The 27,975-nt window shown below is 50.0% G+C and overlaps 3 protein-coding genes across 14 annotated transcripts in view; all 3 read right to left on the bottom strand.

Moving 5' to 3' along the window:
* The window catches only part of UBOX5 (U-box domain containing 5), a 37,245-nt gene extending 21,077 nt beyond the window's left edge, over positions 1-16,168 (bottom strand). For 2 of the 3 annotated variants that reach the window (XM_047068276.1, XM_047068279.1), the window contains exon 1: positions 16,090-16,168. The gene's annotated coding sequence lies outside the window, so the exon portion shown is untranslated. Of the gene's footprint in view, positions 1-13,875; positions 13,938-16,089 lie in introns of those variants that run through there. The other variant, XM_047068277.1, reaches the window with a different exon arrangement.
* Positions 6,100-16,173, bottom strand: FASTKD5 (FAST kinase domains 5). Of its 5 annotated transcripts, none has more exons than XM_047068271.1 (2): positions 16,090-16,173; positions 6,100-8,828 (listed from the first exon to the last, which is right to left on the bottom strand). In XM_047068271.1, exon 2 carries the CDS (start codon positions 8,786-8,788, stop codon positions 6,344-6,346), a length of 2,445 nt encoding a protein of 814 aa, XP_046924227.1. In that variant the 5' UTR covers positions 8,789-8,828; positions 16,090-16,173; the 3' UTR covers positions 6,100-6,343. The 5 variants fall into 5 exon arrangements, with proteins under 5 accessions (XP_046924227.1, XP_046924231.1, XP_046924229.1 ...); XM_047068275.1 differs by lacking the exon at positions 16,090-16,173 and adding an exon at positions 15,694-15,869; XM_047068273.1 differs by lacking the exon at positions 16,090-16,173 and adding an exon at positions 15,235-15,313.
* Positions 16,174-18,090: 1,917 nt separating this feature from the next.
* Positions 18,091-27,967, bottom strand: LZTS3 (leucine zipper tumor suppressor family member 3). 6 transcript variants are annotated; one of them, XM_047068756.1, is made up of 5 exons: positions 27,891-27,967; positions 23,335-23,497; positions 22,280-22,756; positions 21,098-21,961; positions 18,091-20,757 (listed from the first exon to the last, which is right to left on the bottom strand). In XM_047068756.1, exons 2-5 carry the CDS (start codon positions 23,404-23,406, stop codon positions 20,059-20,061), a joined length of 2,112 nt encoding a protein of 703 aa, XP_046924712.1. In that variant the 5' UTR covers positions 23,407-23,497; positions 27,891-27,967; the 3' UTR covers positions 18,091-20,058. The 6 variants fall into 6 exon arrangements, with proteins under 6 accessions (XP_046924712.1, XP_046924710.1, XP_046924708.1 ...); XM_047068754.1 differs by having other exon boundaries at positions 23,335-24,206; positions 27,891-27,939; XM_047068752.1 differs by having other exon boundaries at positions 23,335-27,139; positions 27,891-27,907.
* Positions 27,968-27,975: the final 8 nt, after the last annotated feature.

The following is a 27,975-nucleotide window of genomic DNA, read 5'->3' on the forward strand; positions in this document are numbered from 1 at the left end:
CTTTCTCCTCTGCTGCCCAGGATGCAGGCTGAATAAGAGAAAGGGAAAGGGAAGGGCTGGGAAGGGATCCAAAGGTAGGGTGATCAACCATGCAGTCTATCTTGGACTAAGGGCTTTTCCAATGCAGAACTTTCTGTGCTAGCACCAGAAAAGTCCCAGGTCCCAAAGTGGAACCAGTTGGTCATCCTATCTGGAAGGTTTCAATCTGTGCTTCCTTGGAGCTTGAAGCAGCTAAGTAAACCTTTTTGTGGTTGAGGACTCAGAACAGGGGGGTAGGCAAGTGTGGAGGCATGATTCAGAAGAGAATAAGGTGACCATGACACTTTCTGAACACCTTAGCATCCATCTTCCTTTGGCCTAAAAAGTGCCATAGCTGAGTTATACAACCGGATTTTTGAGTCTCACAAAAACGTAATGGAAAGTAATTCTGGCAGATAGACATATTTTAAAGACTAGGCTCAAACAGGTTACAGAGGGAAAAAAAGAAGAAAAGATTACCTGTCAAATAAGAGAAAAGCATTTAACCTCATAGAGTGGGTGGAATACCAATGCACTGAGCAATTTTACAAATTGGGCACTTCAGCTTTTACAGAAGTACAATACTTCTTATAATTTCTAAATTGAGTTACTTGTCCATCCATGAAAAAAAATGTGACTTGTGTGCATTTTTCTTAGAGCTGGTTATAATGAAAGACAGCTGTCCCCGCACATCCCACACAGTCATCCACCAATGAGAGGTGCACAGAAGACCAACCAGAACACAGGTGTGCACCCAGAAGTTTGCAGCTTGCAATCTTAGGTGCTTGGAGCCCATTCGCCCTTCAAGGGCTTAATATGTGCAAGGCATACTGCTAGGCACAGGTAGATACAACTTTTACTCTTAAGAAACGCATAGGCTCAAAACAAGGCACAGATGGGTCTCTTAAGAGACTCACAGTCTCAAAACAAGGACATGAACCAAAGATTCTTATACCACGTACTCATCACCTTAATAGCAGTGAATAGCATAGAATTCCAAAATTCTATGGAAACCCAGCTGAAGCAGCTATGCTCTTCATTTACAAACCTCACCCTTGAACCTTATTCCATCTGTTCTTGCCTCTCTCCTGAATCCTCAGCTTATCTCTGACTACTGGACCTTTCCTCAACAGGTAAGCAACATTCAAGTTTCTTCTGCCCTCAACAGTCCCCTCAAAAAACCTTGCTGAGGCTCAGCAGGTTGAGCGTTCAACTTCAGCTCAAGTCATGATCTCATGTTTGGTGAGTTCGAGTCCCACATTGGGCTCACTGCTCTCAGTGCAAAGCCCACTTTGGATCTTCTGCCCCTCCTTGGCTCACACTCTCTCAAAAATAAATAAACATTAAAACAAAACAAAACTTGCCTTGGTGCTGTATTTTTCTCAGTGTTGCAATTTAGCAAATAAAAAGTATCCACTTAAATCTGAAAACAGATAAACAATGGATTATTTTCTTTTAGTATAAGAATGTCCTATGTATTATTGTGACCTACGCTAAAAAATTCTTTATTGCACATTCAGCAAACTCAGAAAGGAACTTCCTTAACATAATAAAGGGCATTCATGAAAAACTCACAGCTGATATATTCCACGGTGAAAGACTTAAAGAATTCCCCATAAGCTCAGAAACAATTCTATTCAATTTCATACAAGAAGCTCTCACTAGTAGGCAAGAAAAATAAAAAGGTGGAAAGTAGAAAGAAAAAAGCAAAACTTTCTCTATCCAAAGATTATATGATCCTGTACGTAGAAAATCCTAAAGAATCAACACACACACAAAAACTCTTATAGCTAATAAAATAATTAGGCAAAAATGCAGGATAAATCATCCATATTTCTAAACACTAGCAATGAGTAATTCATAAAGATATACAGACAAAAATTCCATTTACAATAGCACTAAAAAGAATAAAATGCTTAGGAATAAATGTAACTAAGGAGGTACAAGACTTCTACACTGAAAACTGTAAAATGTTACTGAAAGAAATTAAAGAAGACCTAAATAAATAGAAAGCCATCTCTGTTCATGGACTAGAGACTCGGTATTGGTAAGATTGAAAGATGCTAGGGGCACCTAGCTGGCTCAGACAGTAGAGTGTGTGACTCCTGACCACAAGGTCGTGAATTCAAGCCCCACACTGGGCATGGAGAAAGACAGGAAGGAAGGAAGGAAGGAAGGAAGGAAGGAAGGAAGGAAGGGAGGGAAAGATGATAAGCACCATTAGTCACTAGGGAAATACAAATCAAAGCCACAATGACATACCACTCCACACTCACTAGAATGGCTATTAAAAAATAAAACACATGCGTGCATGGATAGCTCAGTTGGTTGGGCCTCTGATTTCAGCTCAGGTGGGTTTGCAGCTCGTGGGTTTGAGCCCGCGTCGGGCTCTGTGCTGACAGCTCAGAGCCTAGAGCCTGCTTCTGATTGTGTCTCCCTTTCTCTCTGCCCCTCCCCACTCATACTCGGTCTCTCAAAAATAAAAGAAAAAAGAAAAAAAAAAAAAGAAAACACAGAAAATAACAAGTGTTAGCAAAGATGTGGAGAAAGTGGAACCCTAATACCTTGCTGCTAAAAATGTAAAATGGTATAGCCACTGTGGAAAAGTCTGGTAGTTCCTCAATAAGTTAAATATAGAACTAACATATAACTCAGCAATTTCACTCCTAGGTATATACCCAAAGTACTGAAAACAGGTATTCAAGTAAAACATGCACATAAATGTTTACAGCGGCACTATTCACAATAGCCAAAAAGTAGAAAAACCCAGTGTCAATCAACTGATAAATGGATAAGACAGGGTATGCCCACACAACGCACTGTTATTCAGCTGTAAGTAATGAAGTACTGGTACATACCATAACATGGATAAATCTTGGTAATATTACACTAAGTAAAGGAAGTCACACACAAGAGGTTACATATTATATAATTCCACTTTTTGGAAATATCCAAAATAGGCATATCCACAGAGACAGAAAGCAGACTAGTAATTGACAGGGTCTGGGGTGGGGGCTGGGGTGCGGTGGGTGTGGGGGGGGGGGCGTATGTGGAATCACTGCTTAATGGGTATGGAGTTTTCTTTTGGGGTGCAAAAATGTTCTTGAACTAGACAGTGGTGATTGGTTGCACGACACCATCAATGCACTGTCACTGAATGACGCACTTTTCTACAAAATGGCCAATTTTATCTGTATTTTACCACAAAACATTATCCGTTACTTATCTGAAATTCAAACTTAACTAGGCATTCTGTGTTTCATCTGGCGATCCTAGTCTCACTCTGCATCCTGCTCAAGGTTCCCCTTCTCTTCAAAAGTTCTCAAGGAATTGTGTCAGCATTTGCAACCCATTCCTTAACTCACATTATTCAACAGGAGTGTCTGGCTTTTGCCCTAACAATCCAACTCAAACTGCTATTGTTAATGCCATCAGTGATGTCCAAGTTGCCAAATTTACTGGAGATTTCTGGTTCTTGCCTTAACTGCTCTCTCCCCAGCAACTGACATGGTGCAAATCGTCTCCTTTTTGCAATATTCTCCTTTCCCATTAGCTTCTGTGCAGCAAAAGTTTAACTCAGCAGGTTTGGTCTGTTCAAATCCTGCACATTCCAAAAAAACTGGCCCTTCACCAGCTCCTTAGGGACAATCTCTAAACTCTTTGAACATCCTTCATGTTAAGACTGTCTGCATACACCTGAGACCTTGGGCCACACCAGACAGTTTATACCAATAGTGGGGGCCTTGGGCCATGCTTTATCCGTTGGCCCTCTGAGAGGGATGGGGACCAAATGAGGTCAGCCACGTGGGTACCCAGTGCAATTGTTTAACTACTTACATGTACTTTAACTTGCAGCAGACCCCCCTCAATAAAAACCCTGCGCAGGCTCAGGTGAGCTTCCCTGGTCGGCAGTATTGGTAAATATTGGCATCATTGCTGGGATGAAATTAAGAGCTGTCCACATGACTCCACCGGAAGTGGACAACCAGAAGCTTGTGCCTGGTCTCTCCCAGATTCCACACTATGTGCCTTTTTCCTTTGCTGATTTCAATCTGTAGCCTTTCATTGTAATTAAACTGTAACTGTACATGTAACAGCTTTCCTGAGTTCCGTGAATCCTTCTAGTGAGGGTGGTTTGGGGACCCTTGACAAACTTCTATGCTACCATTTTCCCTGAAGTCTAATTATATCTTCTTTTGTTGTCTTTACCACTGGGTCCCCTTTACTTGGCCCTCCCTACCAGAATACCAGAATGCTGGTATTCTATTCTTGGTTATCTTCTCTCCCCTGCTCCCCAACCCACAATAACCTCCCTCCCGCCTGTCCCAGGCAACTTCACTCACTTGTGGTTCTGACAGCCACCTGTCCTCATCCCCATTTGAGACCCCAGCCTGGAGATTTCTGCCTGGAGGCTCATCTTAGCATGACCAGCACAGATTAACCCTCTAACCAAACACCTTTCCTGCTTTGGTTCCAATTTTAGTTGAGGACTCCGTATCAATGTAGGCACCAAAATCATCATCCCCTAATCCACCCAATTAGCAAGTCTTGCCTTTTTCCCCTTCCAAACATCTCTGAAACTCAGACTTGCCATTCCATAGTTCTGGCCCTCATTATCTCTCACCTGAGCTGTTGCACACATTTGTGAAATATTCTGATATATCTCATGCACCCCCACCCTCAATCTAGTTCTATTATTTTAACCTAACCGTTCTACAACATGAATCTGCCCAATTATGCTGACTTAAAACTCCTTTAAAAAAAAAAATCCAGTCCCTACAGACTTAGGCTTTTTAGTAATGCCGTCAGTTGTGACCCAGATCTGCTCTACCTCTCTAGCCTCACCCTCTGCCTTCTTTCCACCCCAACTCTCCAGCAAAGCCCAGCCACTCTAAATTCCCACACCATACTCACTAAACATTATCATCTCTGTGCCAGGACCCATTCAAGGCACCGGAGACAAATTAACTAGTTAACTAGACAAAGTTAACTCAAAGGGCCACCTTCCAACAGGGAAAGTAATAAGTAAACAGATAAATAATAGTTTCTGATGCTGAGTGCGGTGAGGAAAATGAAACTGAAGATGACAGAGCACAAACACAAGCCACTGGGAGTACTGTTTTAGCACAGGCAGGGAAGCGGGCTTTGAGAGGAGGCCTAAATAATGGGGGCAGGGATCCTTTTTAAAATTCTCACAGATCCCAAATGTTTACAAAGGTTACTTGTATTAAGTTGCATACAAATATATAGAGTCTATGTATACAATCTCTTTATGCTTGCAACTCTAATGCAACCAAACCTGAAGCCCACCTCATGGGAGGCAATGCATTTCCTTCTTGTCTGAGTTACTTGTCATGAACACGTTCTACCCGGTCATCAGATTTGGGAATCAATGGCCCAACAGGCAGTCATTTAATTCTACTCTTCTAAGTCCAATTTTAGAGAGACAATATCCCAGAGGAAGGGTGGGGAGAGGGAGAACTTATTCAAGAGAAGTAGAAATGCAGAAGAAGGGGGGCTAAGAGAATGACATTAATTAAGCTAAGATAATGACATTAATCCTTGCTGTTTAAAACAGGAAGAACCAGCAACTAAGGACAACCAACCAAATCTAAAGGAGAATGAGACTTTAATTTTAAAGGGTGTGAAGAGAACATGGCTGGTTGGGGGGGGGGGGGATCTTGAAATGTAAATTAAGCTGTAAAAGATCCTTTATTTTTTTAAATGTTTATTTATTTACTTTTTACTTTTGAGAGAGAACACAAGCAGGGGAGGGGCAGAGAGAGGAGACACAGAATCTGAAACAGGCTCCAGGCTCTGAGCTGTCAGCACAGAGCCCGACATGGAGCTTTAAACTCACGAACTGTGAGATCATGACCTGAGTCGAAGTCGAATGCTTAACCGACTGAGCTACCCAGGCACCCCAAAAGATTCTTATTTTAAAATAAAGTATATGAAAACCATTTTTAAAAAATTAGCTTTGACAATGTCTGACTACCCTTTTATCTTACAAATTCAAAATAATCATGAGATAAGGCCAGTAAACAGAGGAAGAAAAATAAGACAGGACTTACTCGAAAATAGGGAATTCACGATGTTTATTAGTTACCTGCACAAATTAGCAACAACTTGTACAATGGGGCCAGGTTACAATTAATTCATGTAACACACAAACTTCACTCTGCCATTGACAAGAGCACAACTAAGTCTCTTCAACAGATGATTTTATTACCAAACCTACATGCTGGCTTTTGTAACTGTTTCCCAACACCTTGCATAGTACACCTCGATAGCCTTTATGAGTAACAATGTCCCTGAAAGCCCTTCAGAGAGCAGAGGTGAACACTTTCTCATGGAGGAACATCAGCTTTTCTAAGCGAGTTCGTTTCAATAGTGGGAGCCATTCCCAGTGGGATACCTCTACTACACGGTACCCAAGCCGATTCAGCTGCCGCCTCTTCATATTGTGCAGTCCGAGCAGATCCCTGGAACCATAGCAGTATTGGTTTTTATTTGTCAACTGAATAGCCAGCTTCACTTGTGGGGCCTGCGTGCAAGCTGGGGGACAAGGGCCAGCCATCTCCATAGCCCCCAATCTGTCTGCCACATTGCAAAGGGAGGTCCCCAAAGGTATAGGTGCGTTCTCTAATTCCCTTTCCCGCTGTTCAGTCTCTGATGCAATCTCTCCCTGGAAACATTCTCTTGATTTCCCTTTTAGTAGCTGATTCATCAAATCATCTGTAATGCTGACTCCCACATGCTTAAGCCTTAATTTGGCTTCATCCTTAATTGGTATGGCTTCTTTGTTGAAGGGTAATGGCTTCATGTTAACATCAAGCTGGACCTCTAAGTCAGAAGATCGGGTATGTGGCAAAATCATATGGTGTTTGATGTACTGGGGCCCACCCAACATGTTCTCTAGTAAAAAGAGAGCTTCCAGGAATTCAGGCTTTGAGCACATATCCTTCCTTGCTAAATTCCACAGCATTTCCGACCCCTCTTGCTGAAGGTGAGCACTAAGACGATTGCCTCTGTAATCTAGACACTCGATGCCAACGGTACCATCAAGAGTATATAGCTCCTTAGTGAGTTCAAACTTACTTCTCTCCTGAGCTAACTTGACGAACCCTGGACTCAAAGCAAAATTGATGAGCTCTAATGGAAAGTACTCAGAGAATGCCAGGCCCAGCAGGCAGGTGAGCAGGTGTTCTGGATATCGACTGAACTCAGGCATCTTTCTGTGAATCTCATTTATCAGGCTAGAATAAAACTCTTCTGTATTGGGTGGCTTATAATTCAGAGTTCCAAATGACCACAGAATCTTGGCAACATCTTTACTTCGGCAATATGCCACCCTTGGAGGCAAAGAAGCAGCCACAGCATTCATTATCCCTTCATCCAGGATGCGTAAGGCTGAGCAAGCAAGAGTCAGGTGCATGACACCCTGAACTCCTAGAAAAGGAATTCGCTGAGGAGCAATCTGGCCAAATTGCTTCATGAAATTTCCGTGATCCACGTGAGTGAAACGGAACATCTTAAGAATATTCACTAAGGCATAACTGCTCAGATGCTGCATGTCAGCACAAGCCAAGTCTCCAATTCTCCGCATGACGTATTCAGAGAGATTACTACTTGATTTAAAGAACCCCAAACAGATTGTACCAACCTCCTCTAAGTTGATCAAATCTATGTACTTGAGAATCAATGATTCCAGTTTTTGCATTAGGTCTTGGGGTGCCTGACGACTTTCACCTATAATATAAATTAAGTGAATCAGCTGGGACAAGGATAGGTCTTTCCAGTGCAGATTAAGATAACTAAAAAAGATTTTTAAAAACCGAGGTACTCTGCGACCCAAGTTTCGCCAGAGATCAGCCACCAAGAGAAGTTGATCCAGACTCATCTCCCACACCTTACTGCAAAATCTGATTTCATACACACCTAGCACTGAATGGGAGTGAGGGATTCCCAAACTGACAAAGGCCTTCAAAATACTGATCAACTCCGGGACATCAAAGAACTGTATGTTTTTCACACTCAGCTGGCAGAGCAAAGCAAAGCTGGTGCTGGACAGCAAAACAGGATGCTGCTCTGCAGGCAAAGAGCTCAGCTTACAGAAATAATCAGCAATGACTTGAGGCTGGAGATTATCTTGATGAACTGTGACTTTGTGCAAAATTAATTCACCTTCCGAAACAGACAGGGGCTGGCAAGTCTCAGATCTGTTATAGCTGTGAAGCTGGTACTCTGGTCTTAGCTGTAGGAAACCTCGGGGGTCTTCAAAGGAATCAAAAATTTCTATATCTTCTTCAACTCCCGCAGCCCTGTGTGAGCCCGGCTTCAACGTGCTGGCCTTAGAGGCAGAAGTCCTGCTGAATTCCAAACCTGGGAAGGCACTGCTGGTTGTCAGGATCCTCTGAGAGGAGGAAATGCTATGAATGTTCTCAACTTTTTTGGCAGGATGGCAGAAGCCGCTGTGTTCTGGAGGCTCCTGTCCCCTCGGCTGTGTGTAGCTTCCCACATTCCAATATGTCACACTTCGGGCTGTGCTGTAGGCAAAAGGACTGCAAAACGCTCGATATCCTAAAGGTTTTAACAACTTGAGAGTGGCTGTTGTTCTGGTGTCAGTACTGATCGTTTTGGCAGTCAGAACACAGTCCTTACAGGTTTGTCCAGGCAATTTCTTGTTTACATGGTGCTTGATTAGAGCTGGACAGGGAGGCGTTCCACAGAAACTACCTGGAAATCTTCGGCATATCGCAAGAGCCATGGGTCACAAATGACTGGGCCAGAATTGGTGGTGCCAGATACTGAAAAAAGGGTAGATGAAGAATAAGTGGCTTCCACCTATCACAATACCAAAATTTATACATTATAAGAAATGGATTAAACTACATTGCTGTCCACTCAAGTAAGTTCAATGCTAGTGAATGCCCAAATGACAAGACAGCATACATCAAGGCTACAAACTGCTTCTCCTTGATATCAATGCATAAAGGGCCCACTTGGGAGAATAAGAAAGTTGGTTAAAGCTGTTGCGCTAACACCAAAAGTAAAAAGCGGGACCTGATGTAAAGTTTAATTCATTATACCCACAATAACCCTCCTTGTTCCTAAGCATGAAACTTTTGACTACAGAATAGTTTTCTAATGCTCATTTCCCACACCTTACTCAACTGTTTTCTAATGCTGCTCCTGCACCTGCCAGAAGATGCCTATTCTCCTGTCCAGGCGACTTATCACAGACTTTGAACCACTATCGCAGAGAGGCACGCATTTAGGACATATACTCAAAAACTCATTTTGGTGGCAGAAGGCAGCAGCCTGAAGCTCTGCTGTCAATTCATGGGTGGGAAGCAAAAAGCATCTCAAAGCTGGGCTCACGGTTCAGGAAACACCAACTCACACGCCTGCCCCGCTGACGTGGAAGGGGAGCAGCACAGCTTTCCTCTGGAGGCAGCTGATTAGCAATGCTGCCAGGGAGTCAGGTGCTGAAATCTTGCCTCTAGCAGTGCAGGTCCCACTTTCCCCCATGGTAGAAACCAGGAGAGCCTACGAAACAGACTCTGCTATACTCTTGCTTTCTCTAAAGGCTTTTAGCTTTCCTCCCACTTGATAAATGCCAACGCCTGACAAGCAAAACCCAGTGAGCCCTGAGCTGCCAAGATGTGGACTTGACAGGGTTGTTGCTGCACAGAATCCCCTGCGGGTTCTAAGGGCGCAAGGGTGACTTTCTGAAATACCTGCCCAACTCCCCTGTCAACCTCTTCTTCCTTCCAGAGCCCATAGCATGAGAACCAGGTGACCACAGGGCAGGCCAGTGGCTTTGTGAGCTACACAGGCTTCTGTGGATGGTAGGAATGTATGCTTTACTTTCTTTGTGAACCAGAGGAGAATTCTTTTACATGAAATCTTTATACGTTTACATCTTTACTATGACCTTGTGGACCATTCCGTCTACCAAGTTTCAATCTATGGGTCCAGGTGTTACAGACCAGGTGTCAGCAAACTATGGTCCAGGAACCCAAATCTACCCCTCTGTTTTTTGTTTTTTTAAGAGAGGGAGAGGGGGAGATGGAGAGAGAGAGACAGAGACAGAGAATCTCAAGGAGGTGCTATGCTCCGAGCAGAGCCTGATACAGGGCTCAATCCCACAACCCTGGGATCATGACCTGAGCCAAAATCAAGAGTCGGATGCTCAACCAACTGTTCAAATCTGTAGACCTTCATCACACCTTGGGAACTAGTTCGGAAGAAATAACCGGGCGGGGGGGGGGGGGGGGGATGGAACAAAACTTTTTTTTTTTTTTTTTTAACAAAATATCTGTGCTACTCTAAAGCAAAAAATCGGGGTGCCTGGCTGGCTGAGTCGGCAGAGTGTGCAATTTGAATCTTGGGGTTGTAAGTTCAAGCCCCACATTACGTGTAGATTACTTAAAAATAAAATGTTTAAGAAAAAAAAAGCAAAAAACTGAAAACAATACAAGTGTCCATCCAGAAGGAGGGGGCTGGCTTACAGGATAAGTGTGTGGCAAGCATCAACACGAGAAAATGCACATACAAATACTCATTGGAACAAACAACGCAAATGAGTGCCATCACCTAAAATACACTTAAATGAAAGGAAAGGAACTATATAACTTCTTTGTGAGGATACTTTCCATTATATCTTTGATAAATTAACTTTTCCTTCTTTATTGGCATTGAAACTGTTAATACAGAAGAGTATATGAATTTAACAAATACCTTTATAAATAATATAATTTTTTTTATTTCATTTTTATTTGAGAGAGTGAGTGCGCACACGCCCTAGAAAGGGGAGAGGGGGGAGGTGCAGAGGGAGAGAGAATTCCAAGCAGAATTCCAAATTCAGCACAGAGCCTGTTACGGGGCTCCATCCCACAATGGATCATGGGATCATGACCTGAGCTGAAATCAAGAGTCAACCGACTGAGCCTCCCAGGCATCCCGATAAATAATATAATATTATTTTTTATTAAAAAAAAGTTTTTTTAAAGTTTATTTTTGAGAGAGAGAGAGAGAGAGAGAGAGAGAGAGACAGACAGACAGGGAGACAGAGCATGAGCAGGGGAGGGACAGACAGAGGGGGAGACACAGAATCCAAAGCAGGCTCTAGGCTTCGAGCTGTCAGCACAGAGCCCGATATGGGGTTTGAACCCACAAACTGTGAGATCATGACCTGAGCTGAAGTCGGATGCTTCCCCGACTGAGTGACCCAGGCATCCCAAACAATATAATTTTAAAACACATTAGCGACACCTTGGTAGTTCAGTAGGGTAAGCATCTCTCGATTTTGTTTGTTTTTTTTTTGTTTGTTTATTCTTGAGACAGAGTGAACAGGGGAGGGGCAGAGAGAGAGGGACACACAGAATCTGAAACAGACTCCAGGCTCTGAGCTGTCAGCACAGAGCCCGACGCGGGGCTCAAACCCACGAACTGTGAGATCATGACCTAAGCCGAAGTCGGACGCTTAACCGACTGAGCCACCCAGGCGCCCCTTGACTCTCAATTTTGGCTCAGGTCATGATGTCATGGTTCATGAGTTCAAGCCCCACATGTGGCTCTGCACTGACAGCATGGAGCCTGCTTGGGATTCTCTGTCTCCCTGTCTCTCTGCCTCCCCCTGCAAACACGCACTCTCTCTCAAAAATAAATAAATGTTTTTTTTTTATTTTTTTTTTTTACATTTATTTATTTTTGAAAAACAGAGTGAGACAAAGCGTGAGTGGGGGAGGGGCAGAGAAAGAAGGAGACACAGAATCCGAAGCAGTCCAGGCTATCAGCACAGAGCCTGATGCGGGGCTCAAACCCACAAACTGTGAGATCAGCACCTGAGCCGAAGTCGGACGCCCAACCGACTGAGCCACCCAGGCGCCCCTAAATAAACTTTTAAAAATAAATAAATAAAAGTACATTAAATAATTTAAATTACTTCAATTAATACTACCTAAGCGTATTTAATGAATAAAATTACTGTGCATGCTCCTCAAATGAAAAAAGAGCCATTTCCTTGAACATTAATATTTCTGTTTCGGTGATAGAGAGTCTGCATTTTGAATTAATGTGGTTCTTTTTGAAATGCTAAAATACAGGTTAAGTCCCAAGATGGAAAAAACAACAGCCACAATTATCTTAGGGCCTCCTCTGTGCCGAGCCTACTATGAGGTTTTTTTACCTGCATATAGTTCCAATCCTTACAACCTCTCTGTAACGTAGGTTTTATGGTCTCCATGTTGTAGATGAGGAAAAGGAGACTTCACAAGGTTAAGGAACCTGCTGACGGTTACACAGCTAAGGGATGGAGTGGGGTTTGACATCAAAGATCGTCTGATTCCAAACCCACATTGCTGGTGTACTCTAGCCAAGAAGAGTCAAATTCCAGACAAAGAAGTGGGGAGGACCCTGACCAATCTACAGGGTTTCCAGATGCCAGGGAGCTGGTGGGTTTGAACTGGGTGAACTCAAAAGCCCCTCTCACCTCTAATACAGGCGTTACCTTGAGATAGTGCTATTCAGTTCCAGACTACTGAAATAAAGCGAGTGTCACAATAAAGTGAGTCAAAGGAATTTTCTGGTTTTCCAGTGCACAGAAAAGTTATGTTTACACCACACTGCAGTCTGTCAAGTGTGCAATAGCATTATATCTAAAAAACACACCTATCTTAATTATAAAATACTTTATTGCTAAAAATTGCTAAGCATCATCTGAGCTTTCAGCAAGACATAATCACTGATCACAGATCACCATAAAAAAAAAAAAAGGAGAAAGGGAATATTTAGTGTTATAAGTCCATCAAACTATGTGACTGTGTAAATCATGTACAACTCTGACAAAAATTAAATCTGCAAAATGCATGTACTAACAGGAAATTAAGGTATTCTTCAAGACAATCAGTATTCAAAGAAAGTAACGTTAAGTTTCAAGGAAAACGTTGAAAAGTTTTTCTAGCCCAAGTAATTCCTACTGTCTATAGAACTACTGTTTTCTTTTTAAGCGTTTGTTTATTTTTGAGAGAGAGCAAGCGAGCGGGGAGGGTCAGAAAGAGAGGAAAAAAAAAAAAAGAGAGACAAAAAAAAAAAAAAAAAAGAAAGAGAGAGAATTCCAAGTAGGCTCCATACGGTCAGCGCACAACCTGATGCAGGGCTCGAACCCACGAACCGTGAGATCATGACCTGAGCTGAAATCAAGAGTCCGAAGCTTAACTGACTGAGCCACCCAGGCGCCCCTCGAATTTCTTTCTGAATGCCCAGTAACAGAAATGATGACAAAATAAAGGATCGTAGAGGAATGAAGAGCCAACTGCAAATGGCAAACAGTAGCTACTTACTTTTTCACCTTGCAAGTTTTAGTGTAACTGTATAGACACCATATCTACAAATACATGCCTGAAATATAATCACTTTGGAAGTCTGGTCTTGAGTGCTGTGGGAAAGAAAGGGAAAGAAACACACGGAAGATACAGAACCAATAAAGCAAAAACAGTGAGGAGAAAAGGCACTGCAAAGGAGAGGCTGTCTGGATGTGTTGCCTACACAGAGAAAGCACAGCTGAGAGAGTTAGCTCCTCCTTACTTAAGGACTCCCAGAGAATCCCGAAAAAAGCTGGAAAGGGAATGGTATGAGACAGATGCCCAATCAATAATGCCTGACACGTTCTCTAGAGGTTCAAAGACATGTGACATCAGCACAAAGCTCCTTTCCTAGTTTAAGTGCCACATGTACATCCTCTTCCCCCTCTCTTTAGGGGTCCTAATAAACCAGAAAGGAGCCTCAGAGACCCCTGGCACTGTCCAACCACCCTAAATGATGTAATTTCACAGGAGTGAGGAATCTTACCTTTCCACCTTCCAGGTACAAGTCTGAGCAAGGCCGAATAGCTTCATTTTAAACTACAGTCCAGAAGTTAGAGGAAGGGAGCCAGACGGTGGAAGACAGCCATGCTAACTGTAGATTAAGTATATAACACTCTCAGCATATTTAATTCACCAGTTACTAGATCTCCTCTCTTAATTCTGATTTCCATCCTTTTGCTAGAAAGGTATAACCCTCCTATGTCCTGGTAAAACTGCCACAAATAAATGAATACTTCAAACTCTAATCTTGTCTTAGCAAATAATTTGTTGAGCAACCCTGAGAATTAAAAAAAACAGAAAACTAACTTCCTCTAGGTGTTAAGAGTCTACCAAGTTTAATGCTTCTGGTGAGGGCTTAGTGACTGACCTAAGGATCCTTAGCTGTTAATGCAAATGCTAACTGGGCTAGACTCTTCTGTGCTTCAGTTTCCACACTGGAGCAGAGCCTACAAGACAGGGATCTACTACTACTGCCACGACAAAGGTCAAACACCAGTGCTAAGGTGTTTAGGTCAATGTAAGTATCACCCAGAGTTAAGCCAAACCAAAATCAATTCTAACAGCCCAACCCCTTCACTTCATTCTAGTTTCCACTCTTACCAGAGAAAACAGCACACCACAATTATCTGTGAAACTTTTTTTTTTAAGTTTATATAGCCCTTCCTCCCCTTCTAAGACTCTGCTATTCCTCTAACAGAATGGCAAGAAGGGCCTGAGTAGATACAGTCTGACAAGGCCCCACAGATGACTGTTAGAGCCACTGCTCTTAAAGGATTCCACACACTCTGTCTTTAGAAAATCTCTGGGTATGTGGGGCACCTGGGTGGTGGTTCAGTTGGTAAAATGTTTGACTCCTGGTGTCAGCTCAGGTCATGATCTCACAGTGGTGAGATCGAGCCCCATGTGTTGGACTCTGCATTGGGCATGGAGCCTGCTTGAGATTCTCTCTCTCTCCCTCAGCTAAAAAGAAAGAGAGAGAGAGAGAGAGAGAGAGGAAGGAAGGAAGGAAGGAAGGAAGGAAGGAAGGAAAAGAAAAAAGAAAAGAAAATCTCTGGGTATAGCAACAGAGAGCAGACACTCAGGTCCTCTCAGCCCATGTGAATGGAACTGCTAAAGGATTGCTAAAGCAATAGATGGGGAAGAAAACCATACTGTCAAATAAACTAGACCTGCACAACTCCCAAAGGCCTCACCTTCTCTGCTGCATTATGCAACGCTGAGTCTCCATATTTCATTTTGATCTCCCAGGCAGTAGTGAAATCAAGCCAGAGCTTGCCTGAGGCCATTCAGAGCAGTGAGTTGTACAATCTAGTTCTGGAAAAGCGGCTTTCTTACTACTCACCAAGTGTGAGCCAAGGGCGGAAAATAGGAATTCACATTCCAGCTGCAACAAATGACTAGAGCACAGAACACCAGACACGTTGGTGCTAAAGCACTTGGCTGCCAGCTCCATAGGAAGAAGCACTCACTGTCCAAGGGTTTACAGTGAGTAGGCAATGAAGCATGACCTGAGGAAGTGGAAGAGTTTAACTGGTTTAAAGAGGGCCCAAAGCTCCCTGAGTCAGGACAGAAGAGCTGTGTCATGATTTGTACGGAAAGAGAAAGGGCAATTATTTTTCTTACCTCTGGAGAGAAAAGGGAGGAAGACATCAATAACGACCTTAGGTATGTGCAACTAGAAACCGTCTGTTACAAACGGGGACAGGATATACACTGTATTGATATTTACTGAAGGCTCAAGTTGACCCGGGTACTAAGCAAAATACCGTAGGGGCCTGCGGACCAGCGGCATCAGCCTCACCTGGAAGCTGGTCAGGAATGCGTCATCTCGAACCTTATCCCAGACCTACAGACCCCATCTCCAGATCCCTGAGTGGGTCGCGTGCACGTGTTAAGTGTGGTAACGAAGTGCCGCAAAACACCTCACTGGATTCCCACAACAGCCCTGTGAGGCAGGCAGTGATCATCTCCGTCTCACAGAGGAAAAGTCAAGATTCAGACGAACCGATTGCCCAAGGTCACAGAACTCCGGGGTGGCGGGGTCGCCGACATTCTGCCTAAACGGGCCTGCGAGAGGAGTCCGCAGCCCGGGCCCGGAAGCGCCCGGCCCTGCGCCGCCCAGGACGGGAGAGGCGGCCAAGGCCCAGGTGGACAGGGAGCGGCCGCCGAGTCCTCATCCGCGGCCGCCGCCACTCACCTGAGCCTGGTGAACACGGGCGCCGCAACACCAGACCCTGGATCCCGCGAGCTCCCGCGCCACCACCACTCCACCAGCAACACCCGGACCTCACAGCTCCACTTCCGGCCAACTGCCCGCTACTTCCGCCTGCTGCGCCGGTGACGGGTGCGGCCGAGGCTCAAAAGGCTCTGTCAGCGTTTTCCAAGGACGTTTTCCATTGTAGGACGTTGCCGAGAGGCCGGGGGAGTCTAGGACCCGCGGAGGCGAAACAGCGCCGTGGATGGACCTCTCTGGAAGTCGCTAAATAGCGTAGATACAGGTTCGAATCCCAGACCGCCACTCAGGGTTAAAAAAAAAAATTTTTTTTTTTAACATTTATTTATTATTGAAAGACAGAGAGAGACAGAGCATGAGCAGGGGAGGGGCCGAGAGACGGGGAGACACAGAATCCGAAGCAGGCTCCAGGCTCTGAGCTGTCAGCACAGAGCACAAATCTAGAGGTCATGACCTGAGCCGAAGTGGGATGCTTAACTATCGGAGCTACCCGGGCGCCCCGCCACCCAGGGTTTTATAGCCTTAGAGAAATCACATTAACTCACTAAGCCTAGTTTCTCATCTGTATGGTGAGGGTAATCATCAATAATAGAGGCATCTGTGAAGTGCTCTCAGGAGAAGAGTTAGTGATGAAGAGCCGAGCCTGTTAGGAGAAATGGATATGAGGAGCCAGAGCTGGAGGAGGCCAGTGCTATATAGTAGATGAAGCCAGGGTCATCCTTCACCTCCCTAAGTAGAGGGGTTCACACCTGAGCTGCTATCAGCACCTAAGCAAGGAAGAGACCCTCCAAGAGGGCCTGACCCAACACTGCCGTTCTGGGGAAAACTTGAGCACTGCTGGTTGGGTTTGTCATACCTTGTCAGTGCCCTGGTTGCTGGTCCACCTATCCTAAGTGCTGTGAAGGAGACTTGAGAACTGACTTTCCCTCCAAGGTACCATCTTGTCCGGGAGACAAAAACCAATGCAGCGAGGACACTTCACTGCAAGGAGGGGCAAGCCTGGCAGCCCAACTCTGGAGCTCTGCGGAGGGCACTGTTTGCCTGGTTTTCTCACTAGGGCCAGACCAGAGCAAATATTCCTTCTTGCTGATTAGGACTCTCTTTGCCAGAAGAACCCAGAGAGAGCAGAGGGCCCATCCCCAGGGGATGAACCAGATTGCTCCAATGCAGCCATGACGGTCCTGTTCTTCTTTGCCAAATACTCAGTTTCCCAGCCTCCCTTGAAGTGAGAAGAGGATGACGCTCAGTTCTGCCCATCAACATGTAAAGGGAAATTTACCGGCAGGATTCTGGAAAACTTTTATCTTCATGATAAAGTAGTACTGCCTCAATCCCTTCGTGGAGCTGTGGCAGCCACTTTGTGGCATGGAGAGAACTACATACTATGGATGGGAGAGTAGGAACATTAAGTCTTATGTCCTTGAAACAATACTTATGACAGGATGCTTGTGACCAGAATTGTCAGGTAAGGAAAAATAAACCAGCCTTTAAATTCTTGTAAATCAAGTTGTTACTTGCAGCAGGATGCATTCTTGACTGGGGGGGGGGGGCTCCGTAAAGATGACAGAAGCAATTATAAAGGACAGCACTTACCCGCAAAGGACAGCTCCATGCTCGCAGCACTCTTGGGTCCATTCTGTCTTTGGGGCCTCACCACTGATTACAAGTCTGTTCTCAGCCTTCGTGTTTTTGTATTCTGCCCTCAAACTTTGGCCAGTCGCTGTAACATGGCTCAGGATACTACATCTAGCTGTCCTGCATCACCTACCTTCCAAGCAGCAGCCTGGTGTCCAGATGCTGAGTTGGACCCACCTAGAAACCCTTCAGGGTGACAATCCTAGCCGAAGAGAAAGCCACGGGCAGAAACTTGGAACCACGACTCCTCCTGGGCAACATGGAGGAGCTTGGGCTTTGGGCCAACCTTCTGGCATGGCCCAGTGAGCACCTCCGGACTTATGCCTCCTCTGGGAAATCCGTTTACTCCAGCTTTGCCCTCCACACCCCCCTAACCCAGCTTCACCTCCCAAACCTGCAAAGACACAAGCAGGCCAAAGAATGCCACTCAAGAGGCTTTCTCCATTTTATTTCTTTGGGAAAAGAAAACGAAGTCTTTCCATCACATATGGTAGAGATATATATTTATATATATTTATATATAATTTCTTTTGTGGTTGGAAGTCCCAAAGCTGAGTCTGTTCATTTTTTTTTTTTTCTATTTTTTTTTCCTACTAATGCCTTCTCTTCCCCCTGCCCCTCTGGCCTAGGCCCAGGTTCTGGGGCAGGTGCAGTGAGGGGTGAGTGGAATGGGCAGTGATTACCAGGATGGCTCCCCCAACCAGTTCAGAGATCTGGTGAGGGTCACCGGGAAGGGGCTGTGCAGAGGGACAGAGGCCACACAGAGGGGCACTCTTGTTTTTGTGGGGGACGCACAGCTCATTAAACAGTCACCAGTCATGGGAGGAGGCTGGTCAGGGGTTGGGGAACTTGCTCACAGTAGTTGCCAGCTCTCTCCACCCTGCCCTCCAAACCCAGTCTTGGGGGTGGGAGGAAGAGAGTGAAAAGAGAGAAATACAAGGGTCGAGGGCCAAGCCTCCTCTAATTTTTATTGCTGGTGAATTAGAAATTTGCCTTTCCCTTCCTGTCTTACAGAGATAGACTCTGAGAGGATACCAAGAGGGAAGTGACATTGCTGTCCCAGCCCCCACTGATGGCCATGCAGGCCTACCCTGGGCAAACCCAGGGTCCTGGGAACTCAGGGGTCAGTATTCCTCTCAGGTCAGCTTTGTCCTTCAAAGGCAATCACAACCATCCCCCTCGCCCCCCAAAACAAAGGCCTCTGGCTCAGGCTTGGGCCCATTGGAGCTTGGAAGTGGGCAGTGCACCAAAGATCAAGCAGAATTTTCTACTGGAAGAAAAGGTGAGGTTTGGGGGGAAGAGGCGGCCTAGGACAATGATGTTCTGAGCGTGAAAGCAGAGGGAGGCTGGGGGAATCGAGTGGGAGAAGACACAGGAAGACATCACAGACACTCATATGACCTCAGAAACTGGGTGAGGGGAGTGCCTGAGAGGCAGGTAGCACTTACTAGCTGTAGTTAGAGCCGGACAGTGGCCCTGGGTGTGGGGTGAGCCAAGCAGATGGGGCTATCACCCTGTGGGATCCTGGCCGGAAGGGTGGGGTAGAACTAAAAAGCCTCCAGGTGAACCTTCCCAAGTACAGGAGGGCAGATCTTCCCCGGGCACTGAACCTCCACCCCAGCCTCTCCTCCGGCCTGATACGCACATACGGACATACACTCAGGACCAGGCCAGGCTCTGAGGCCTAAGCCCAAGAGACCTTGGTGGGGGAGGGGCTGGGCAAGTAGCCCTCTCAACCACAGACAGGCCATCTGCTCCCACTTGTCCTGCCAATCTGCCCAGGGAGGGGTAATAGAGCAGGAAGGAGAGAGGCCAGGAGCCCAAGGTCTGTCAGCTTCAGCAGATCCCATGCAGGCCCTCTCAGACTACATGGCCTAGGAGGTGACAACAGAGAGCATCACTGGACACCGGGGTGGCCAACAGTAGGAGCCCAGACCTACCAAGGGGCTGGCGCACCTCATGGCACTTCAGGCCTGCTATCTCCATCTCTAACAAAGCAGCACTAATAAGGGGAGCATGGGCTCCCCTGCTGCCTGGGACCCTCAACCCCCACTCATTCTGCCTCCCTCTATCCCCTCCTTGGGAGGAGGGTCCGAGTGGGTTGCCTAGCCATAGGGCCTGGAGGGCCCCCAGTGGGGGGAGGGGAGGGGTCTGGTCACAGCTGCTTTGAGAACCTCTTTGGTCTGGGGACATGGGGGACATGGGGAAGAGAGAAGGTGGGGAGGAGACACTGTGGACTCTGGCCTTTGACAGGGCATTTGTCAAAAGGCCACATGCCCATGTTGGTGGGGGGGGGGGTCAGATTTCTGTGGACTCAATGCGCTCGAGGCGGGAGGGCGTCCAGGCTTTCTTCTCCTCGCCGTGTTGCGGGGTGGGTGTGCTGGCACCCCCCGCAGCCCCGCGCTCCCGCAGCCGCCGCTCCAGCTGCTGGTTGCGCTGGTACATCTCCACGTAACTCAGCTGCAGCTGCTTCTGGTACTCGATGACCTTCTCCTTCTCCTCCAGCCACACGCGGCGCTCCTCCGCGAAGCTGGCTCCCTGGCGCTCCCGGGCTCGCCGCTCGGCAGCCAGCTCGGCCTGCAGCCTCCCCACCTCCCGCCGCAGGGCCCGCGTCCCACTCTCCCCGCCAGCATCCGCCTCCCCGTCCAAGGAAACCAACGAGGCGGCGGCGGCCACCCCGGCCTGCCGGCGCATCTTGGCCTCGTCGCTCTCGCACGTGGCCAGGGCATCCTGGGGCTCCGCCGGGTCCACGGGGGTCAGCGCAGGTTTGAGGCAGGCCGCGGGCAGCTCGGCCTCACCCAGCTCCAGGCTGGCCTGTTTGCTGCCGAAGGAGTCCCTCAGGCTGAGCAGCTGCTCCTCCTTCTCCCGCAGCGAGGCCCGGCCCTCCCGCAGCTGCGAGCGCAGCCCCACGATCTCGCTCAGCTTCTGGGACACGTCGGCCTGCGAGTCCTTCAGCTGCTGCTTCAGGAGGGAGATCTCCCCTGCCTTCTGGCACACCTGCACAGGGGCAGAGGCGAGGAGGGCCAGGGTCAAGGCAGAGCCCTGTTGGCTGGCACCACAGCCACCACATCCAGCCCCAGAGGCACACAGCATGCCCAGACACAGCGTCAGCTCATGGGACATTCAGGAAGGACACACCGGGCCCTCCTCGGACTCAGGACACACCTGGCTCAGCTCACACAGCCCTGGGCCCGCTCTGGTGCCCACAGACATTCCTAATCGTTTTTGTCTCCCTCCCCTTCACTCCCCTGTGACAGTGGGCCACAGCTCTGGGTTTCTCTGGAGGGACAGAAGGAAGGAGACTCAGAGGGGGAAAGCCCAAGCCCCCTGCCCGCACCTCCCACTTAGTTTCCTCCATCCGGGGCAGGAAGTCAGCCTGCTCCTTCTGGCAGGCGGCCACCTTGTCCTCAAGCTCTTCCCGCTGCCGCATCAGCCGGGCTGCCTCCTCCTGCAGCTGCTTCTTGTCCTGCTGCAGTCGCAGCACCTGCAGCTGTAGGCCCTGCTGGGCGCGCTGGGCGCGGCGGGCCACCTGCTGCAGCTTCCCACTGCAGCCCTGCCGCAGCTCAGCCAGCTCGCGCTCCCACGCCTTCTGCCGCTCCTCCAGCACCTGGGCCACCGCGGCCTCGCTCTGTTCCAGGCTCCGCCGCAGGGCTGCCACCTCCTGCTCCTTCTCCCACAGCCGCTCCTCTAGCTCCTGGATCAGAGCACTGGGCGAGGGTGGTGAGCAGGCCGCGAAGGGCAGGCCTCCACCTCCGCCCTCCCCAGACCCCAGGTGGCCTGGCCGACCCATGGAGGACGACGACCCACTCTTGCTGGAGGCCCGCCCACTGTCGGAGGTTCCCAGGTCCTGGTAGCCCGAGCCACCACCGCTGCTGCCGCCGCTGCCACCACCATAGCTGGCAGTGCCGATGCGGTTGATGTGGCTGGTGGAGGCACTGAGGGGCGCCAGGTGCTGGCTATAGCTGGAGCTGTAGGTGGGCAGGCTTGTGAGTGAGTTCCGGCCGGAGTCTGAGAGGCCGCCCCCACCCCCGCCCGCTGGGGTCATGGTCCGAGACTTGTCTAGTCCGCCCTTGAGACCACCAGGACCCTGTCGCCCCTCAGGAGTACCATTGGTTTGCGGGGGGCACAAGTTCTGCATGGAGTGGAAGTTCTTGGGTACGACGGGCTTGAAGGCTGAAGGCCGAACTAGCGGCTCTGAGCACTGAGTAAAAGCAAGCAAGGGGGAGTGGGCATCAGAATGGGGCCTTAGCCCTGGCTCCAGCCTCTTCCCTCTGAGACACGTTCAGCTCCGCCCCCAATTAATCTCCATCCTCAGGGTCCCTTGAAGCTGGGTCTCCACCTCACGCTACCTGAAAACCAAGTCTCTGCCCTGGGACCACCAGCTAGACTTGGCCCTCAAGACCCCTCCCCATGGCTTCTTAGCCCAACCTCTGGCCCCCACAACCCCACCTCCAGGGCCCACTTGATCCTCCTCTCTGGACGGCCTCCCATCTCCCAGAAAAGGGCCCTGGGGACTGACCTGGTCTAGCTTGCCAGAGGTGGCCAGGAGCTTGGGCGGATGGCTGGGCTCACGATACTGTGGTGGGGCCTTGTCACTGCCACCGCTGCTGCTACTGCCACCACTGCTGCCCACCACATTGCCGCAGACATCAGTGTGGTCACTGCCCCGCAGCTCGCCGTTGAGGTAGAGGGAGTTGGCGAGAGCCTTGTCTTCTGAGGGGTAGCGGCCTGGCCTCTCCCTGCTCGCCCCACCACCACTGCTGCGGGGGCCGGGGAAACTGCCCTGGCTGCCCCCACCCCCTGTGCGGGTGCCCACACTCTTCATGGCGAACTCCTGGGCATGGGCCACCCCACTGCCCACACTGCCCATGGCCAGGCGAGGGTCTGGGGGTCCGAGCTCAGAGGGCCGAGGGGCAAAGGCCAGGAGAGGATCCCGCCCTGGGTCAGCACGCACAGGCAGTGTCTCCAGCTTCGCCATGACTAAGCCAAGGGGGCACTGTGGGCACAGGTGGGAAGGCAAAGATAGGTCAGTCCCACCCCCACTCCCACCACCCCAGCCAAGTCAGCCCCAGCACCACCTGCGCCCCACCCTCTGGTGTCCCCTTCCCTCTAATGGCACAAGGGCTCCCAGACACCCAGGGTGAAGGAGTGGGGCCGGGGTAAGAGGACAGCTTGGTAACGAGGTGCCTGTTGCCCACCTGATGAAGCCCAGGCCCCAGGGCACCATGCACATCCCCCCCCCAGCTTTGCATTCCTCTCCTCAGCTCCTGCCTCAACCCCACCTCCTCCATGAGCCCTAGTTCTTCACTGCAGCCCTCAGAATTTAGGTGTTCTTGACCTTGGGTCTGGGCACTTACGACCCAACCGCATGGGCTGGGGATAGGAGGCTGGAAGGGGACAATAATACCCGAATTCAACAGGGACCCTCAGAAAGTAAGAGAGGGAGAGAACCCACCCCTACCCAAATATTGTGTGTGGGGGTGGGGGGGAGGTCCTTCCCCGGCCCCTAACCTAGGGTGTTGCAGTCAAGGGAAGAAGTGGAGGCTCACTACCAGCGCAGGCTCCTCTCCTTGCCTTTCCAAGGGGGTGGGGGGCCGACGGGTCCTCAAGCCTGGGACCCTCCGAGGCCCGGTCTGCAGGGGCCATGTGCCTCACTCTCGCAGTCGGGGCTCGGCCCGAACCAGCTGTGCGACTTTGGACGGGCCGACTGAGCCATCCCGGACTGCAGTTTTCTCCTCTGCGAAATGGGAGGAATGAAGGACCTACCTCGTGGAGCTGCCGCGTGTCAGGCGCCCCGAGGCGGCGGGCGCTGGAGAGGACCGAGGTCTCGGTGCGGGAAGGCGGGAGCTGCAGCTGCCGCGCGCCCGTGGGTCGCCTGTGGGCGCCACCTCAGGCACGCCCCACCCCCCGCAGATGGCCGGGGACCGCGGCAGTCGCGCCTGGCGAAGGGATCTTCCCGAGGTCTCCCCAACTCGGCCGCACGAGGGGCCCCTTTGCCAAGGTCAGTACCTCTGCAGAAGCCCGGGCGCTGGCTGAGGCCGGGGCAGAGGACGAGGTGCAGCCAGCTGCGGGCGCGGGCCTTGCCTCCCTCCCGGCCAGCGTTTCCCACAGGTGGGCGGGGCGAGGGGCGGGGCTTCTGCACCCAGCTGCGCCCGCAGGGGATTCCGCGCGGCCGATCCCCCACTAAGAATTCACTGCCACCGGGAAGACTTCCTGGATTACTGCCTCCCCCCGTTCTCTATGGACCCCGAACCGCGAAGTTCTCTGAGCCCTTCCGTGAGCGTGCGCCCCCCCTCCCTCCCCTAAGGCCAGCCCACAAGAGCAGGGGGAGCAGCGCAAGCAGGGCGACAGGGCCTCGGGTTACCTGTGCTCTGGGAGGCCCCGCTTCCTGGTTCTTTTGTCTCAAATCCACACCTGGAAACACCTGCCCCAGAGATCCGCATAATCTAGCGAGGCAAAGGCACCAGGCAGTGCCAGCCGTGGATGTAGACCCTCAAATACGTTTGTCAGAGGTGGCAGGGGCACCCTTCAGGCTTTTACCCTCTACTCCCATGAGAAACCAGGCAAGGAGCCCTCCTTCTCTACGAAGATGAAGGGGTCCAGGTGGCACCTCAGTGCCCCTCAGACTGTCTTCTACCCAGATGCCTATTCTCATGCTGTGGCCTTGCTATTAGGCCCCAGACCAGGGGATCCTGACAAAAATCTTGCCCTTCAGGAGTCTTTTGGCTACCACACCTGGAATTACAGCTTTAAGTGGTTGGGAAGTTCACCTCCAAGCCAGTCCCCACTGCCTTTGTAAAATTCCATTCTCTCAGCATCTGCCCCCCAGGGGTGGAGAAGAGTACTGTACCACCTCCCTCCCTAGAGCCAGTCTGTCCCCACATGCAGGGCTGAGACTAGGGTGAGGCCAGGGATGCACCTAGTAATTTAAGTGCAGTATCAGTAAATGCAGGACCCTGAGAGTGAGTGCCTTCTTACCTCTCATGTCTGACTCTAGTTCCTGCACTGCCCCCACTCCCCACATACTCCAGCCCAGCTACCCTTCAACTCAAAAATCCCCCTCCCACCCTAAGCATGACCCCCTTCTCAGCATCCTTGGGTCCAGTGTAGGGAGCAGCTGGGGACTAGAAGGATGAAGGCTGAGTAGCCTGAAGCCTGAAACCAGTGGGAAGGCCTGGGCAGGGTTGGGAGGAAAAAAGGCAAAACTTCATGGAGATGGGGTTCAATGGTGGGGGCAAGGGAGGAATCTCAGCTGGGGCATGAGGGTGGATGTGACACCCTTAACAAAACAGAGGGAGACTGTTTGGGGAAACAGGTACTTTGGGAAGGACCAGAGAAAGATCTTTCTCACCTACTGGATGGAAGGAGAGACTGGGGTGGTCAGCATTCAAGGGTGGTGTGGGTGGAGCCCAGCATCGAACTAGGGGGGTCAGAGCCCCGGAAGTCTGGGAGGCAGTGTGGACTCAAGACGGAGGCCAGAGGAAGGCAGGCCCTGCAAACCAAGCTGGGGGGCTTCGAGAATGTGGGAGCAGCTCCCAGTAGTAAAAAGAGGCCAGGTAAAATTGGGATTGGGAGGTGTATCCTGGATTTGGCAGGTGGAAACCTCACTGGTGTCTATGAGAGAATGGCTTCAGAAAAGTGGTGAATAGCAAAGCCAGACTAGAGGAGTAGACGGATCTGGAGGGAAAGACGGGAGAGTTCTCTGCAAAAAGACAAGGTCAGAGAAGACAGTAGTTTAAGGTGGTTTGGGATCCAAAGGCTCTTTTCTAATTTTAAATTAAGCATGGTAGAAACCTGAGTATGTTGATATGGTGAAGGAAGGTGCCAATAGCGAGATTAGAGATCTAGGCAAGGGGGCTACACCAGATGCCTGGATGTGGGCAGGCGCAAACTTCAGAAGTGATCACATTGATCATGACAGTGACAGAGGATAATGTTTGCGAAGGTGCTTTATGAGCTGTACGGTGCATTACAAATATGCAGTACTACCTTCTCTGAGATTCAGGGAAGAAGAACCTGCCATAGGTTGGGGCTGATTGTATGCCACTCTGCCCCACTATTTCCCTGGAATGTGTGTGGTCTCCAGACAAGCTCAATGCCCAGAGACCTAGTTGGAAATGAGGTGTTCCCAGGACTGTCTCCCGGGACCATCTCCTGCTCTACCTGGGGAATCTTTGATTGTCAACTCACAGCAGCTCTCCCTGGGGCCTCGTTCCCCAAAGAGGGAATTGCCATTTCTAACCTGTCATGATCAACCTCATGCAAATGTTCCCTGCCCCTTGCCTCTCCCAAGTTTGGGCTGCTGCAGCTTCTTTTCTCAAAACCCCAGCAGGGAGCTGGCAGGACAAAGAGGGGCATATGTTTCCCTGACAGGCAGAAACTGAGCCCAGAGGAAGGGTTTGAGCTTCGTGTATGGGTCCGGGTCCTGAACTGGCCCAGGTAGCTGAGTGTGGTCTGCATAGGCAGCCTCATGGCATCAGCTCGAGCACCTGAGATGACAGGTTGCCCAATTCTACCTCTCTGTACCATCAACCTTCAGTGCCTGGGGCATTATGCACAGTATTGATGGTCGCAAAGGGGCCAAATGAACTATATCTGGGGTTTGCATGGGCAGGTCCCTCCAACCCCATGACCACTCAACCCCTCCCTACCTATGTCCTTCCTAAAGCTAAGAACACTCCACCCTTCTCTTGTGGTCTCAGAGGCTCCTATACCAACCCATTTACCCCCTAAAGCTTTCAGTAGCCTCTCTTGCCAGCACCCTTGCTGGGGGCTCCTCACTGGCCTTTTCCCCCTGCACTCCCTCCTACACACAGCTGCCAGAGGACTCTTTCTAAAGGGCAAAACTGATCTTGTCCCCGCTCTGCCTAAATTCTTCCAAGAGCAGCACCAAGAACAGTCGAAGGAGTTCTGGAGGCATCAGCTCAAGTGTAAATCCCAGCTGAACTGATTAGGGATGAACGCATGCAGGTTATTTCACCTCGGGTTTTCACACCTACCTTACAGGAATCTTAAGAAGTAAATGTATTATGGGTAAAAGGCCTGGCATTTCTCTCAGTCCCCAGAACCAGAGCAGAGCTTGCGGCAGGGCCTCCAAGGCATCTCCTACTGCCCATCCTACTCCCCCTAACCTGAGCCCCTCTCCACTCCACACAAAATCTCTTCCCAGATCTCTATGCCCACCCTGCATCCTTCAAGGACCAATCCAAATGCTGCCTCCCAGGACAGCATCCCTGATCATCCCAGGGGAGCAGGGGCCTTGGGGCACTTGGCTTAGGCTACTCCAGGGAGATTTCACTCTGAGGCTTACCCCCGGGACTGGCCTGTGGGTGCCCTGGGGCACAGATGGCAGAGTCTTGGGGGTCTCCGGGCCCTGACCCTGAGGAGATGCAGAGAGAGTGCATGTTGGAATGCATGTTATGAGCAATGCAGAGAGGCAATGAATCCGAACAGAAAAATCAGGAAGGGCTTCCGGGAAGAAGGACTGAGGGAGAAAGGGGATTAGGGGCACTGTAAGGGTTTTGGGGTGCAGAGGTCTTCAGAACTTCTTTGGGATGTGTGAGGAGAGACCCACCTTCCCTTGGCACAAACGGGGGAAGGGAACCATCTCCTAGATCCTGGCTCTGGTGAAGCTGGTGTTTAAGGACTGAGGGGGCTGACAGCGCCCCCCCACCACCCCAGCACACACACGCGCGCACACACGAGCTTCCGCGCAGGGAAGTGGGGGTGTTCGCCATTCACCAGCAGACCACGGCCCGCAGCGCCAGCTCGGAGACCCCGGCCACAGGCTGTCCCGAAGAGGTGCCTTAGGGTCTCTGTGGTGCAGGAAATCCCTCTCGCACCTCCCCTTGCTCCCTACCAGCGCGTGTGGCCCCGGGGGGCGGGGCGCAGAGGGAAGAGGTGACATAATCCGGGCCGCACCCCCTCCGGCCGCCACCTCCCCCCAGGCCTGGTGAAGCATCCATGACATCATCGGCCTTATCTCCACTCCCCTCCCCCGCCCTGGGACCCCAGCAGCGGGACGCGCCCCCTCCCCAGCTCCGGGTCCGGCCGGACGAGCATCTAGGTGCAGCGGGCACGGCGATAGGTCGGAGCCGGGAGGGGTGCCGGGGTGGGCTGGCCTCACTTACTCGCTGTCTCGGGGTCCAGCGCGGGGTCCTCGGCGCGGGCGCCACCGGCCCGGCTCGCTGGCGCAGCCCGAAGCCCGCCCGGCGG

The sequence above is a fragment of the Lynx rufus genome, unplaced genomic scaffold (genome assembly GCF_022079265.1).
Source record: "Lynx rufus isolate CCGP_SWC_20201006 ecotype Redwood Valley unplaced genomic scaffold, mLynRuf1.p SCAF_8, whole genome shotgun sequence".
NCBI lineage: Eukaryota > Metazoa > Chordata > Mammalia > Carnivora > Felidae > Lynx > Lynx rufus.

What these genes read in the sequence shown, in the direction of transcription:
- LZTS3 (XM_047068756.1), bottom strand. Translation starts at nt 23,406, where the DNA reads ATGGCCCCTGCAGACCGGGCCTCGGAGGGTCCCAGGCTTGAGGACCCG. An exon ending in CCTCTGGCAAGCTAGACCAG is followed by an intron (nt 21,962 to 22,279) that starts GTCAGTCCCCAG and finishes GCTTTTACTCAG; the next exon opens with TGCTCAGAGCCGCTAGTTCG. An exon ending in TGGAGGAAACTAAGTGGGAG is followed by an intron (nt 20,758 to 21,097) that starts GTGCGGGCAGGG and finishes GCCCCTGTGCAG; the next exon opens with GTGTGCCAGAAGGCAGGGGA.
- FASTKD5 (XM_047068271.1), bottom strand. Translation starts at nt 8,788, where the DNA reads ATGGCTCTTGCGATATGCCGAAGATTTCCAGGTAGTTTCTGTGGAACG.